The sequence below is a fragment of the Mesoplodon densirostris genome, chromosome 19, assembly GCF_025265405.1.
Source record: "Mesoplodon densirostris isolate mMesDen1 chromosome 19, mMesDen1 primary haplotype, whole genome shotgun sequence".
NCBI lineage: Eukaryota > Metazoa > Chordata > Mammalia > Artiodactyla > Ziphiidae > Mesoplodon > Mesoplodon densirostris.
In genome coordinates, this window is record NC_082679.1 from 32,148,122 (window position 1) to 32,164,110 (window position 15,989).

Here is a 15,989-nt window from a genome sequence, read left to right on the forward strand (position 1 = left end):
AGGGTTCCTTCATTCTTTTCACTGACTACATGGTTGTCCCTTGTCAGGCTTATTGTGCTTTGTGTAGCACTTCTCTGCTGTTGCTTCCAGTGGTTTTTTCTGTTACAAAAAGTGCTTGGTGGACATCCTTCCATGCCTACATCTTTCTTTACACTAATAAATTGTAGGAAGATTCCCGGAAGTGGAATTTCTGGGTCAGAGGATATATGCAGAAAAAATTCTGTTGGAAATTTGCCTAGTTGTTTTTTTTGTTTTTTTTTTTTTTTGCGGTACGCGGGCCCCTCACTGTTGTGGCCTCTCCCGTTGCGGAGCACAGGCTCCGGACGCGTAGGCTCAGCGGCCATGGCTCACAGGCCCAGCCGCTCCGCGGCATGTGGGATCTTCCTGGACCAGGGCACGAACCCGTGTCCCCTGCATCGGCAGGCGGACTCTCAACCACTGCGCCACCAGGGAAGCCCGCCTAGTTGTTCTTTAAAGAGACTATATTTCTGAGTTCAACTGTAGTGTTTAAAAATGATTATTTCTCCATATTTTTGTTGTTTCTCATGCTTGCTTACTTTGACATGATTTGCAAAAGTATAAACTTTTTTCTTTCTTATGGAAGCAGTTTGTTTTCATTGTAAGTGTCAAGAAAAGTGAAAATCACTAGTAATTCTACCACCCCTAGGTAATGGCTGTTGACTTCTTTCTTGATGTTTGTGCCTGCTTTGTTCCCCTCAGCGTCCCTAGCCTAGGGCCTGGCTTGTGGAGAGTACTTCATGAGTGTGTGCCTGAGTGAAAGACAGGCTCACACTGTCCATATTTGCCAGCATGGATGTTCTCACCCTTTGTAAAGCACAGAAGGTGTGTCTGTGTGTTCACCTGCCAGCATGGAGAACAGCAGGCAGGATGGCTCCTGCTTCTGGGCTCTGCAGAGTCATCTGAAGGACCCTGGTCTGCCTATGGAGTGCCACCTACAAGAAGTGATTCTTTAAAATCCCACTGATTTAGTGCTTTAAGAGATGGGAATTCCCTGGTGGTCCAGTGGTTAGGACTCTGCGCTTTCACTACATGGGGCCTGGATTCGATCCCTGGTCGGGGAACTAAGATCCTGCAAGCTGGGAGGTGTGGCCAAAAAAAAAAAAAAAAAAAAAAAGAATTGAGACATTGTCCTATACTGTTTCTGTTACCTATTTACAATTGAATATTATTCAGTAATAGTCATAAATCAGTGTCACAAAATATGTATTGCTAGCGTTTCTGTCCTGTAGTGAGTGCTTGGGTGCTGTCATTTACGTCTACATGTTTTAGATTTTAGATGTGAGGAGACAATCCTTAATTACTTATAGCTTACTTTTTTATAGCTTGTTTTTAAAATAGAAAATTAAGTATATTACATATGTCCACCAAAGTTTGTAATGTAAGGACCAGTTTATACTTAGAGACCATATATGCTGTTAATGCTTAGAGCTATTATTGATGTAGGAATTCATTTAAAATACAATTTTCTTTTCCAGAAATATCCTGTATTACCATACTTGGTTTTAGTATTGAAACAGTTCTTATTACAGAGGGACCTTAATGAAGTATTTACAGGTGGAATTGGTTCTTATAGTCTCTTTTTAATGGCAGTGAGTTTCCTTCAGGTAAGTTATACCATACTAGTGTACACTAAACATTTTTTAAATAAATCAGTTGGGAATCATTTTGGAAAAAATTTAAATCAAGCTCTAATTAGAGTGTCTCCCTTGATTACTTATGACTTTTCCCTTTAAACTAGGTACCTTTTTATAATTTAGCAAATAAGTATTTTAAAATCCCTAGGGAAGAATATTTAAAAAATTTTTTAATCCCGTGTGCTGTAGTATTTTTGAGACTTTTCACTGCAAATTTTAGCATGCAGAAGTATGGTGTGGTTTCCACAGGTGTAAATAGTAACACAAATGCCAAAATTAAGAATGTCTTCTCAGCAACTACTCTTGTAAGTTTAGCTGGAATTGAGATTTGCTGTCTGGTTAAGATGAGTTAGAAGTCTTGATCTCATCAGTGAGCGTATTTATGTGGCGCAGTGTTGCCAACTGTGTGACTCTGCTGGTGAGTCAGAATGATTTCCCTGATGTTGGACCAAGCCCGCGCTCTCAGCATCCTGGGGCAGCTGTAAAATTCAGCCTTATAAATTGTCCCCCACCAGGTCCCCCCACACCCATGGGGCTTTAATTTAGGTTGTCTATAACAGAAGTACTATTATGATTAGCCTGCTCTAACTCCATGACCTATTGGCTGCTATACTAAACCAAAATTATAATAATACTGTTTATAGAAGTTAGAATGTCATTTATTATCCTCATCTTGAATTTAGAGAAAGTCCAATATAATTCTTTTTCTTCTCATTTTAGTTACATCCCAGGGAAGATGCTTGCATCCCCAATACAAACTATGGTGTTCTCTTAATAGAATTTTTTGAATTATATGGACGACACTTCAATTATTTAAAGACTGGCATCCGGATAAAGGATGGTGGTTCCTATGTGGCCAAAGATGAAGTACAGAAAAATATGCTAGATGGCTACAGACCATCCATGCTTTATATTGAAGATCCTTTACAACCAGGTATTGAATTTAGGTAAATTTATGGACATTCAAAGAAAAAGCATTGGGAATTCCCTGGCGGTCCAGTGGTTAGGACTCACTCTGCGTTTTCACTGCTGAGGGCCTGGGTTCAATCCCTGGTCGGGGGAAGTGAGATCCTGCAAGCCTCGCAGTGCGGCCAAAAAAAGAAAGAGGAAGGAAAGGGCATTGTCAGTCATCATATTGTACTTTAAACTCTCTTCAGATGAAAAATTAAGCATTAACTTGTAATTGTAGTCATTTTTTCCCTCAAAAAAAAAAAAAATATATATATATATATATTTTTTTTTTTTTTTTTGCGGTACGTGGGCCTCTCAGTGTTGTGGCCTCTCCCGTTGCGGAGCACAGGCTCCGGACGCGCAGGCTCAGCGGCCATGGCTCACGGGCCCAGCCGCTCCACGGCATGTGGGATCTTCCCGGACCGGGGCACGAACCCATGTCCCCTGCATCGGCAGGGGTACTCTCAACCACTGCGCCACCAGGGAAGCCCTCAAAATATTTTATAAGCAAACACATGAACATAAACACACACACACAGCAGAAAAACACATTGCATACTTCCAAATGAGTTGAGTTGGGAGTAGAATCCATTCGACTCTTAAAGGCAAAGGAGAATGGGTACTAACTATATGGGTGGGTTTGTGCATCTCCAGTTTGGTGCCATGTTTCTTCTTTCTTGCGTCCTCACTGCTCCTGATTCTAACCAGTTGTCAGCCGGTGCTTTAAGTGAGGATTTTGAGGTCCTTAGAGGGAGTGAGCACGCTCATATGTCTCAGAATTCATGAGGGAAAGGGTACCAAGAGATAGTTTAGTTTCCCTTTGGACCCCTTCTTACCTCTTTAACTTTGCATAGTCTCCCTGTGTTTTTTCCAGCTTTATGTTGGCTTAAAAGTGAGCAGAAAATGAATTCCTCCTGTGCTTTCATGATGCTGTGTTTGCTTGCTTGTATCCTAGTTTTTCTGGGCAATATTTTTTCCTGATATAATTGTAGAATATTTAGATTCCGTGTTATCGGACTTCAATGGAAATGCTTTTAGTCATTTGCTTTAATGTATTGGCCTTGAAAATGAGTAAGGAAAGGGAGTTAAGAGATAGAGTAGTTGCCTAGGAGCCCTTCTGTGGCTTGATGAGCCATCTTATAAACATTAATAGTTCTGTGTGGTGACTTCCCTGGCGGTCCAGTGGTTAAGACTCCACGCTTCCAATGTAGCGGGCTCAGGTTTGATCCCTGGTCGGGGAATTAGGATTCCATATGCCGTGCAGTGCGGCCAATTCGAAAAAAAAAAAAGTTCTGTGTTGATTCATTGAGGAAATGTTCACTGGGAACCTGCCCTACATAAAGGACACAAAGGTTTTTTCAGCAAGATGGTCCTTGCTTTTTAGGAGCTCATAATTTAGTGAAGGAGATGTCTGTATACCTACCAAGCAAAAAATAAGTATTTATAATTTAGCTTGGTTTCCCTCTTAGGGAAAAACAGGCAGTTACTTCTTTTATTTGCATGACTGTGTTTGGGATAGTCCTGTTGGGTCAGAAGACATTTAGGCAATTTATATGCCACAAGAACATACTTATGTGTGATGCACACGTTTATAGAGCCTGGGGAGCTGTGGGACCGACAGCTCAGATTCTGAGTGCCGCTCCAGCAGGATAGTGAGTGCCCTTGCCCTCCCAGAAGAGGGCTCACAAACATTTAGTTCATCTTAAGCCACGGTAAGTTTTAATATCTATGTATATATTTCTTTTAAAGGTAATGATGTTGGAAGGAGTTCATATGGGGCCATGCAAGTGAAACAGGCCTTTGATTATGCCTACGTTGTTCTGAGTCATGCTGTATCGCCAATAGCAAAGTACTATCCCAACAACGAAACGGAGAGGTAAAAGTTGAACTAAAATCAGCCCATTGGGTCAAAATTGGTTGTGGCTTCTTATCTTCAAATTAATGTACCTCCCCTCTTTTTTTTTTTTTAAACACTTGCAGCATATTAGGTAGAATAATTAGAGTAACAGATGAAGTTGCCACATATAGAGACTGGATATCAAAGCAGTGGGGCTTGCAGAATAGGCCTGAGCCTTCATGCAATGGTAAGAGTTTTTCATCGATTGAGTATTCGAGGCTTTTCTGTGTTGTGTGTGCTTAATGGGAAGAAACGTTTTCCAATCTTTTGCCACTCTTTCAGGAAATGGTGTTACCTTGATAGTAGATACTCAGCAGTTAGATAAATGTAATAATAATCTATCTGAAGAAAATGAAGCCCTTGGAAAATGTAGAATCAAAACTTCGGAATCTGTTAGTAAACACTCTTCAAACTCTTCATCAGGTCCAGTGTCTTCCTCTTCCGCTACACAGTCCAGCTCTAGTGACGTCGTAAGTATGAAGACATCGTTTTCTAAACCTAGACCCTTAGCAGTTCTGTCGGGGGTATAACTCTATCTAGAGAGCCAAGGCTAGCTCATTTTCTTATTTGTTCCTGGGAAATTTTAATAACTTTATGATTGTACTTTTTCTCAACATTGTGTTCAGATTTTCAAGCATACAGCCAAAAGTGAAAGGATTTTAGTGAACATCCATATACACCACCACTAGATTCTACCATTAACATTTTATTGGCTTATCACAGAGCTGCCCATTCATTCACCAGTTCATCTTATTCTTTGACACATTTCACAGTATTGCAGACGTTAGCACACTTCCCACAAAGTAGTGCTGTGTGCTTATCATTAACCCACAGTTCAGTGTTTGTCCAGTTTTTTCTTTTGATATAAAATTAATGTATAAGGAAATCTTAATTATACATTTACTAAATTTTAACAAATGCATACACATGTGTAACCCCAAATCCTAACAAGATACAGACTATTACCATCACCCCAAAGAGTTCCCTCATGATGTTTTCAAGTAAATTCCCAATCTTACCCTCAGAGGTAACCACCGTTATGATTTTCTAATACCATACATCAGTTTTGTCTGTTTCAAAATTTTATATAAATGGGATATATGCTCTCTTGTTCACCATTTAGAAATGTACAACTTAAGTGGGGTTTTTTTTAGCATATTTATAATATTGTGCAGCTATACCACTATCTAATTCCAGGACATTTCCATCACCCCAAAAACAAACCTATTAGCAGTCCCTAATTTCTTCTCTCCCCCTGTGCCCTGGAAATCCCTAATCTACTTTCTGTCTTATCCTGAGTTTACTTAAAATCAAGATCTATTAATAAAACGGGCTTTATTGGCTTCATTAAGTGTATAACATTAAATAATCTGAATATGGAAGAGGCATAGTTTTCTGTTGTCGACGATGACCATTTATCATAATGGACTCATAAAGGCTCACATGCAGGATCTACCTGTGGGCAGTTCTGGTTCCTAGAGCAGAGCTGTGGAGGACAGGATGCTGAGCTAGATGTCACAGACACAGAGGGGTGAAAGCAGACACGGCCTCGAGAGGGAACCTTAGGGACTGAGAGTATGTGTCTCTGAAATGCTGGGCAGAGTGTGAGGGGAAGGGTAGACCTGAGGAGAGAGTAGCAGTCATGGCCCCAGCAGCCCAGAAACAGGTGGGCTCAGACCAGTGTCTCTGGGAAGTCTGATCCGCTCGGTGTGTTTGGGGGAGGGAGCACTGATTTGTCATCGCAGACTCTGAGAGACCGAACTTTGTAAAGTGACTGTTCTGTATTTGGTTGAAGACATTGAATCAGGGACTGGGACCTAGGTGCTCACTCTTTATCATGCTCCTTCAACTATACCATGGTTCATTTTCTGTAAATAAAAATGCACATAAACTTGGACCTCTGTGAGCTCCTTCAAGGCCGATTAACAAGGTCAGGCGTGGGCAGTGGATTTAACAATGAACAGAAACCCTCTGATAGAATAAGCCACTTTAAATGTTTAGAAGAAAACTTAAGCAGTTAATTTTATAAATTCCTCAGTGTGCTTCCTTTAACTCCCAAATATTTATTAGACTTAGTCCAGAGAGTGCTTAGCTGAAGTTCTTTTCCTTTCTTAATATTGAATGTCTAAATTATTACTGTGTCACATTATAATTCATGTGACTTGTGTTAGGATTCCGATGCGACACCGTGCAAAACCCCGAAACAGCTGCTCTGCCGCCCGTCCACTGGGAACCGGGTAGGGTCGCAGGATGTGTCCTTGGAGTCCTCTCAGGCAGGCGGGAAAATGCAGAGCGCCCAGACCACTAACATATCCAACAGCACCAACAAATCCCAGGTGTGTGGAATTTGTGTTTTTGATTGTTAATATTCCGTATAGAATATTTAGAGTTTTGTACATGCATATACATATATACATATGTATTCATACATATTATGGGTTTAAAGAAAGCTCTAGGTTAAAAAACAAACATATTTTGTTCTGAGAGGTGCCAAAGCATGACAGTGCTTCTAGTAACAGGATGTCCTGAGGATCTTTGTGAGACACCATTGTAACATAAACCTTTGTGGGAATCTAGCACCTGGTCCTTATAAGATGTCCCAGCCAACCCACCTTATTACAGATTCAACATTAAAAAAATTGCTTCAAGTTATAAAAAGTTTCAGCTGTACTTGAAGTAAACTCACGTGAAGTTTTTGCATGATCTCATTGCAGTGTTGTGCACATCTGGGAATAATATATCCTTTTTTATTTTAAAATTCAATACCTAGTTGCCTGTGTTGAAATGATCAGACAGCAGTCAGCCATGGTCAGCTGATTAGCTTTAGCTTTGACTTAAAAAGGCCACAGACACTCTATTGTAAGTTTTTCAGTTGCCTGAAATTTTATTCATCATGAGTAATGAATCAAAATGAGGGGAAGAAGTCATTTCGTACTAGACTCTGGCCTAAGGCCATCACACCCTCTCCCAGTACATCAGGGACCCTGGGGAAGGCCCCTTGGCAGTACAGATTGACTGTTAATGTCAGTCACCTCATGTGTGACGTGACTCGCAGAATCCACTTTACCTATAGTCATGTGCACCAAACACAGACTCGTTTAGAAATGGCAATTAAAGTGACACGTGATAGCAGGAAAGGAGTGGCCAGCTGTGATGACCCCTGACCTGGCAACACACCTGCATGTCTGACAGCTTCTTCCAGTAATGCCATTTGTTACGTGGTGTATTGGTTGATAGGCTCCTTAAGAAAAGCCTTACATTCCATATACTCTGTTAAAAAGACAGGGCTTCTTCTTAACAGAAGAAGTGGTCTATGTTTTTTGATATTTAAAAGTTTTAGAGCCTGAGGGAGTTAACCCCTGTAGCATCGTTTTCTGCCTGCTAGATAAGTCAGCATATTCCTAGTTACGAAAGCTCCCCGAGGTAGGTCTTAGCCGGTGCTCTGTGGAATCTGCAATACTGATGTCTTTTTGACCGCTTTCCTTCTCTGCAGCATGGATCAGCAAGGCTCTTTCGTTCTTCCAGCAAAGGCTTCCAAGGTACAACCCAAACAAGCCATGGTTCCTTGATGACAAACAAACAACATCAAGGCAAATCAAATAATCAGTATTACCATGGCAAAAAGAGGAAACACAAGAGGGACGCCCCCCTCTCAGACCTTTGTAGATAGTCGGCGTTGTACGATGGACTGTCTTCTGTGTGCAATGATCTCATGCTCAGGACAGTTGGATAGGGACTCCTGGGAAACATTCGGGAGCCTCACACTGTTCAGACGTTGATTTAGCAACTGCGTTTTTTCCCAGCTCGCCACGGAATGGATCATGAAGACTGACAACTGCAAAAACAAAAAGCAAGCAAAAAAGGGGAAAAAAAAAAAGGCTGCTCATTTGATAAGTCATATGCTATAACAGGGTCATTTTAAGATTTAAAGCTTGAATGTAAAATAAATCTATTTCTCATTGGCTTTATGCAGAGTTATAGGGAATAGTATTCAGTGTGGGTAGGGTGATAGAAACAAGAAACAATTTCAGAGGATGGGGTGGGGAAGGAAAACAGGTATCTTATAGGAAGTCCAGATTTCAAAGGGGAAAGTGATCTGTGCATGTTTTTTTTTTAATATTTTTGCATATATTTACCATTTTATTGTGTGTATATATAGATGACCATATAGGAAATTGATATTTGTAATAGTGGATTTGTTAATACTTTTTACATAACATTACTGTTTAAATTGTAAACAGATTTTTCTCAGGATTAGTTTGAAAAATAATCTGAATTGTCATCTTAACATCCATCTATAGGGAAGTGATTAGTTCTATTACTCAATTTGTTTCCTCAACATTCAAATGACTTAATAGAACCCTTGTGACCTGCTGCAAAAATTTTCCTCTCTAAAGAAAAGATTATGGTGGCAAATGACGTTTACTTTATTTTGTAAAAAAAAAAAAAAAAAAATGTACTATGTACTTTTGTGTAAACACTGAAAAATCTCTAGTCATCTCTAAGAATTAACTTGCAACTGTTTTCTATAGTGCTGTCGTCTTGGGCAATGGGCAATTACATGACTTTGTGTTTGTTTCCTTTGCAGTCTTTTTTTTTTTTCTTCTTCTTCCTAATAGGAAAAAAAAAAAGGCCACCCACGTCTGGTCCCATTCCTGTTGCAGTGAAACCTCGAGTTCCACAGACGTTGCATGCTGGCTCCTCTAACCCTGTGTGCTGCGTGTGCTTGTTTTTCTCATCTCTTATTCTTTTTTAAATTCATGCTTAACTACTGTGGGAGAGAATAACTGTAAACAGCTTTAATTAAATCATACTTATAAAAAACTATTTTCTTATACTCCACTTTATGCTTTTGGTATTGTTGATCTTTAAAAATTAAATGGTCTTTGATAATGGATCTATTTTGTATTGCCTTATTAAGACCAAATACTTCTTGTCATCCCATTCTTTATCCTCTCCTTTCATGGAATTGTTATCTTTAATTAAAACTTTTTTAAACATTGGCTTGTTTCAATCATACTGTAAATTTTGGTTGTGGTCAGTATTGAGTGCAAATGAGATGTATAATTCTGTTATTCATCACATGTTGAGTTTGGAACTCGGTTGGGAGTATTTAATAGAATGTAAGTGATATTTCTGAAAATGCTTTCTTTCAAGGTGAACGCTCTTACGTTTAGCATCACTATGTCTGGCTCTGTTAATTACAGCCATTTCTGAGATGAGGTTCTTTTATAAATATATACCTATAAAGTACTATTGGCTTTTAGGAATTTCTTTTATATATGTTTATGAAATACTGAAGACCAATCAGACCATTAATGGACACTTAGTGCAACTTTTTATAAAGAAAATAATGCTAAAATAAGACCAAAACTGATGTCATCACTGAAATTAACAGTTTCCAGTAAGTTCGTATTTTAATTCGCAACAAAAAAATGTGTTCCAAAACTGGAAGTTCATAATACTTGTGTAAACCGTGGAAGATTTTAAATGTGATGTTATTTTGACAATGTTTTAAATTTTAGAGTCACATTTTATTCTGATCAGAATTTTTATCAAGATGTTGAGCTTCTGTTTTTGAAACTAGTTTGTCATAACATATTGTGCGTAATCACAGTATTTATTTTCTAGGACTATTGTGAATGTGTAGACTTATGTTTACTGCTAAGGGAACAATTATTTATAAAATAATATTAAATCCAGTATTAGCTGCCTATTTCAGACACTTAATACTTGCAGAGATCCATGTTACATTTACCACACTGAAGTTTTTTTTTAAAGAATCACCCTCATTGTTGAAAGTAAATGTACTCTTAGGGTGCAGATATTAGTGTTTCAATAAGCATGTGATTATATTAAGGTGGTGGTAGCGGGAAGATAATCTTGATTCCATTGGGAATCTTAGGTTTTCGTAAATTTATTGGGAAAATAGTTTTTCCTGTACTGCTGACGTTTCTTTTTGGTAAACAGTATCTTTCTAAAAGAAAAGCATGAAGGAGAAATTGAGGTGTGTACATTTCCTCAAATGACCAGCATTGTATTCGTGAATACTGTGTATCTTGCAATGAACGGTGTGGAAGCTGTTCATTTTTCAACCTGAAGTAAAATACTTTCAAGAACTTTTAGTTTGCCTGCTCATTTGTTTTGTACATTTCATCTCTGTATTTGACTCCTGTCTTTTTTCTTTTCTGAGTTTAAATACTTTCTATAAAGATTTTGTGAATATGTCAGAAATGTGCCATTTAAATATTATAGTCCATCCATATCCATGAGTCATAACCTTCCTTTGCTAGTACTTGTAGAATGGGGTTTTACAAATCCTGCCTCACTGTGGTGACATTTCCCTGGCAGTGGCGTATGTGTACCTGGTTGGTGTGGAAGCTCCTTAAAAAGTCATAATAAACTTTTCAAAATACTGGTTTTTAGAGGTGCTGATGGGTCAAAGAGGTGTCAGCACAAAACCTGAGTGGTTATGCTTTGATGATAAAGGTAAATGCATTTTTTCTTCCATTTTTAAGGTGTCCATGGAGGTGCCCAGTTTTTAGTGTCTTTGATTTGTTTGGAGATGTTGCGCGTGGCTTGCAAATCTAGCTTTGATCTGTGGGATCCACTGGTTTTACATGTAGTCGCCCTCCAGTCTTCACCAGTTGACCATATTATATTTTTGTCCTGTTTTGAGTGTTTTACCTTTCCTTGCATTTTGAGCCTCTCATTAATATTTAGGTCATTTGCTTTGGCTCCAGATATCCCTGGATAAAGTCTTCACAGAGCAAAACACGTGCGGTAGGGAGAGCATTTTTAATAGCCTTTTTTCCTCTGGAGTCTTAAATCTCCTTGTGTTTTCTTTTCATTGCCTTAACCTATGGCTTAGTGTTTGGGGGTTCTGAACTGTAGGTGGGTCACAAGAGAGTATGGCTGCTCTGAGCTGCAGGACCCTATTGCTGTGACGTGTATTCATTGCAAAGACCTCCCCGATGACTAGGATGTAGTTTTTTAAGTTGCTCTGTAGAAATCCCTAGGAATCACCATGGATATTATTTTGGGATAAGTTTTGCTGATGTTTTTATTGTTCATGACGTATCTTCTCAACTTTAATATCGATGTAAAGTTTGAAGCCAATCAGTTCCCTCAGTTATCACACGCTGTTGATTTCTTAGTGTTTCAGTCACTAACTTGGAATGTTGATAGGAAATTGGTTGCTTCTCAATTAACTTTTCAAGCATTAAATGGTAAAGCATAAAAAATAGTCCCAATTTTGCTGTGATAAATATTAAAATGTCAAAATTAATAATCAGAAGAGTTTATGCTTATCCATCAGTTCTTACTCTCATTAAACTGTTTGAATTAGTGGAAAGCAACATTCTCGTAAAGTATTTTGTGAGTGGAGTATTCAATAAATGACTCTATTAAACCTGAGCAGGAAAGTTATAGTTAACAGTTACTCTTTATCCTAGTTTTCATCAGTGACATCTAGTGAAATGTGTAGAGAGAGGATGATGTAGCATTGAAGTGGGATCAAAGATACGTGTAAGTAATTCTTTGGAAGTGGTGTCTTTACCTTGTCTCAGTTTCTAAACCTCAAGACTCTTAACTGCCTGCAATTTTGTCAGAACATTTATGGGAGGAATAATGTTAAAGAATGAATTCTGATATGCTACTTGGTAGTTACCATAACTAAGAAAGAAGCCAGATTTTACCCCGGAGAGCATTTGCATGACTTGAAAACCCTACATCACCCAGAAGCCTTTTTCTCGACCATCTTGTGAGCTGTCTTAACTTTACACCTTAAGCAACATTTTTTCTTCAAAGAGAATGAACTCAATGTCTGTATACATTGAATGCTGACAAAATTATTAACCAAAGGAATTGCTTATAAGGTCTGCTGATCTGTTTTATATCCAGAGTTAAATACTTACTTAAGGACGGCTTTTAGCTCATAAACTGCTAATGTGCTAATGTTTGTTTTACTCATGTCAGGTTGGGTTTTTGTTTTTGTTTTTTCTGAGTATTTGGCCTTTATATTTTCTGCTTGAGTATGTGCCTTATTAAGTTTAAGTTTAGCCTAGTCCATAATCTACTAGCCTGAAGGAGGTAACACTTTAGAAAGAGGCTGAACCAGAGCGATGGAGATAGTGCATCCCCTTTGATGACTAAACACTTGAGGTATCTCCTGGATTTACTGAGAGACATGTTAGCCATGTCAATAAGAACAGATGCTAACAGGGAAGTCAGGTGTTCTCTTATTTTGTGTATTTCAGCGAACGTGTTGATTGGTATTTGCACATCATCTTAATTTTGCATTTTAATTTAAGTCCTTTTGGTTCCACACAGCCATGGCTTCTTTTCATTGCAGCAGCTTCTACGTGTCCTGATTACAGGGAAGGTCTCTACTAAGGAAACAGTCTGGATGAATTTGTTAGGAGTGTTGTTTTATCTTAAAGATGCTGTGGTAACGAGAGATTATGAAGTAAAACAAGCTGGTCGTTACCCACTGGTGGGGTGGGTGGGCAGGGGAGAAGAAAGAGGCCCAGGAGGAGCATTCTATAAAGCCAGTAATTTGGTGAAATGTAGTCCTTGTCCCTTATGGATTAGTCAGCCGTACTTTTTGAGGAGAATGAGATTTTTGGTTATCAACCACTTTCTTTGAGTTTAAATTTATCTTCAGCTTTCTGCTTGGGTTCTGTGCAATTCATAGCTGTTCCCTGAATCATTTCATATTACCTTTTATATTTGGTTGCGGCTTATCACAAAATGTCTCTTTGTCCCTAAACATAATCTCTGAAATTTAAGATCCCCTCCCTCTGATTTTTACATACTGAAACTTCCAGTCACTTTTTTTAAAGAAATCTTTTGAAAGTCCTGTAATCCTAAAACAATTCAAAGACTTGTTACAAATATCAGAGTCTTCACACTGTACTCACTACTAAAAAGCACCGTCTTACCGCATGGTGTTAAAGATGAGAGGATAGGTGGCAGCCAGTGTAGCTTCTGGATATGAAATGTGAAGGACTATTGAGATAAACATTTTTTTTTGAGTGGAATATACATAGATACACGTATTTAGCAGTTTAATGAACCTGTGTTTGTTTTTAATAACCTTTTATTTATTTCCTTCTTTGATTAGCATTGCCTTCTGTGCTAAGAAATGCGGACTCCTGTGAGGTGCTGGAGGCTTGAATCATCTTGAAAGCTTTGCAGTCTTGTCTAGTTACCGCTGCAGAGGCAGTAAGGAATTTACCAGAAAAAGAGATTTGATACAAGTGATTTATGAAATCTCGACATTTCCTGAGGTCATATCACTGGGCACCGGTAACCCTGAATGCTCTGAATGAATTGCACATCTGGAAGCTTTTTTTTTTTTTTTTTTTTTTTAAGCTAACAATGATTTCTTCAAAGATGTCAATTGTTCGCCTTAAAAATTTTATAAATTGCATTTCTGCACACATCTGCCCCCAGTGCTTACCATTGGGTTTATTATTCATAATCTGCAATTCAATAAAGGCTTTGTGCTTTGATTTATCTTCATTTATCTTCATAACCTCTGAGCCTTTATGTAAGACTGGAATAGCTACTTTAAAAAGAAATTATCTTGTAATTCTAAGGATGGCCCAATTTAGACTGGTAAGAGGTTTTCTTGTATCTGCACAGATAGCATTTCTGTGGGTTTTCATTTTTTTAAATGCCAGCAGTGGAGAGGAAGCTGCTTGAGGATGCTTTTTTTTTTTTTCTTTTGCCCATGTCCTAACCAAAGATATCCTTTTGGCCTCCCCATAGCCATTGCAAGACTCTGGGGATGGACTCCCTCAAATCTGGATATTTGCAAGTACCAACCCAATTTTACTCTTTGCTTTAATGTAAGGGGTTGTGCTTGCTGTACTAAGAAATTGAGATACCATTTGTTCAATGGAGCAGATGACACAGACTCTTACAATAGAGTAATGAAAATGTTAGTTTCTCCAAGGAACAGAGAGAAGCAGGGTTAATAATCAAGTGCAACTAAAGCATGTGTTCAGAATTATGCTCACCCAGGGAGCAGAACTGGCAGTCCTATGGCATGGACCAGTGGTGCTTGCCTGGAACGCAAGGGAGTGGTGGTGGGGAAAATCCTGAATAGTTTGCTTCAGGATGACTACAAAGCTTGGTTCTGGGTGAAGAGTACTTCAGCAGTCTGTAGGCAACTGGCTGGTAAATCCAGACTGCCCACTCCAGTTACTGGAAATGTTCTCTTTTAAAAAGCAATAGGGCTTCCCTGGTGGCGCAGTGGTTGAGAGTCCGCCTGCCGATGCAGGGGACGCGGGTTCGTGCCCCGGTCCGGGAAGATCCCACATGCTGCGGAGCGGCTGGGTCCGTGAGCCATGGCCACTGAGCCTGCGCGTCCGGAGCCTGTGCTCCGCAACGGGAGAGGCCACAGCAGTGAGAGGCCCGCGTACCGCAAAAAAAAAAAAAAAAAAAAAAGCAATAAAGTATAATCCTGTTAAATAGCACCCCAGAAATTTCTCAAAGTAAATTAGAAAATAAATTGAATATACAGGATGATTTTGTCCATACACCCAGACACAGTGAATTTACTTAATTTCTCAACAAATACGTGAATGTATGTTCATTGTGAAGAAATGTAATTTGTAAATAGCTACATAAAAGGAGTTAGTTACCCTTCACCCTCTTAATCCCTTAATGTTAGAGCCAGCTTCTTTAATATTTCGGGATGTATACTTTTTTTTTTCTTCTGGTATGTGGGCCTCTCACTGTTGTGGCCTCTCCCGTTGCGGAGCACAGGCTCCGGACGTGCAGGCCCAGCGGCCGTGGCTCACGGGCCCAGCCGCTCTGCGGCATGTGGGATCTTCCCGGACCGGGGTACGAACCCGCGTCCCCTGCATCGGCAGGCAGACTCTCAACCACTGCGCCACCAGGGAAGCCCGGGATGTATACTTTAAGATTTAAAAAGAAATGCATTTTCACACATAAACATATCTGCAGAAATATAATTTCAGAGGGGTCATTTCCCCTTTTACATAAGTGGTATCATTCTATAGTATTCTGCAAATCCCCTACCATATAGAGACATCTTTCCATGTCAGTGCACATACAGATCTACTTCGTTCCTTTTTATATGCTGACGTTTGCTTGCAAGTAGCTTTGGTAAATTCACATGTCAGATACCCCAAGGCTCTTATAAGCTAATAAGCGCTTATGAAATGTCCAGTACTTTTCAGCTCGACTTGAATAGGGGTTTTATAAAGTGTTGCTGTTTGATGGCTTTTTTCTTCTGAACTTTTACTGAGAAAAAAAAAGATTCCCCCAGTTTTATCTTTTAGGTGACTTTTCATGAGTTGCTTTTTGATATTTTTACTAGGATTTAAATGTTATAAATGCAACATGGTCGTCTGAAACTACACCCTGCTACTTTTTTTCTGTACTTCCACGTAAAAAGTTGCCCTTGGCAAAACTGATAAAAAGATATTAGTTTTATTGATCATTTTCCCCCC

At 39.1% G+C, this 15,989-nt stretch overlaps 1 protein-coding gene across 2 annotated transcripts in view; it reads left to right on the forward strand.

The window, feature by feature from the left end:
• Positions 1-10,622, forward strand: part of TENT4B (terminal nucleotidyltransferase 4B) — a 60,814-nt gene extending 50,192 nt beyond the window's left edge. The window contains exons 6-12 of one of the 2 annotated variants that reach the window (XM_060084609.1): positions 1,497-1,625; positions 2,376-2,589; positions 4,356-4,482; positions 4,587-4,690; positions 4,786-4,973; positions 6,675-6,839; positions 7,997-10,622. In XM_060084609.1, coding sequence (XP_059940592.1) covers positions 1,497-1,625; positions 2,376-2,589; positions 4,356-4,482; positions 4,587-4,690; positions 4,786-4,973; positions 6,675-6,839; positions 7,997-8,173 — 1,104 coding nt within the window. In that variant the 3' untranslated portion in view covers positions 8,174-10,622. The remainder of the gene's footprint in view (positions 1-1,496; positions 1,626-2,375; positions 2,590-4,355; positions 4,483-4,586; positions 4,691-4,785; positions 4,974-6,674; positions 6,840-7,996) is intronic. The other variant, XM_060084610.1, reaches the window with a different exon arrangement.
• Positions 10,623-15,989: the final 5,367 nt, after the last annotated feature.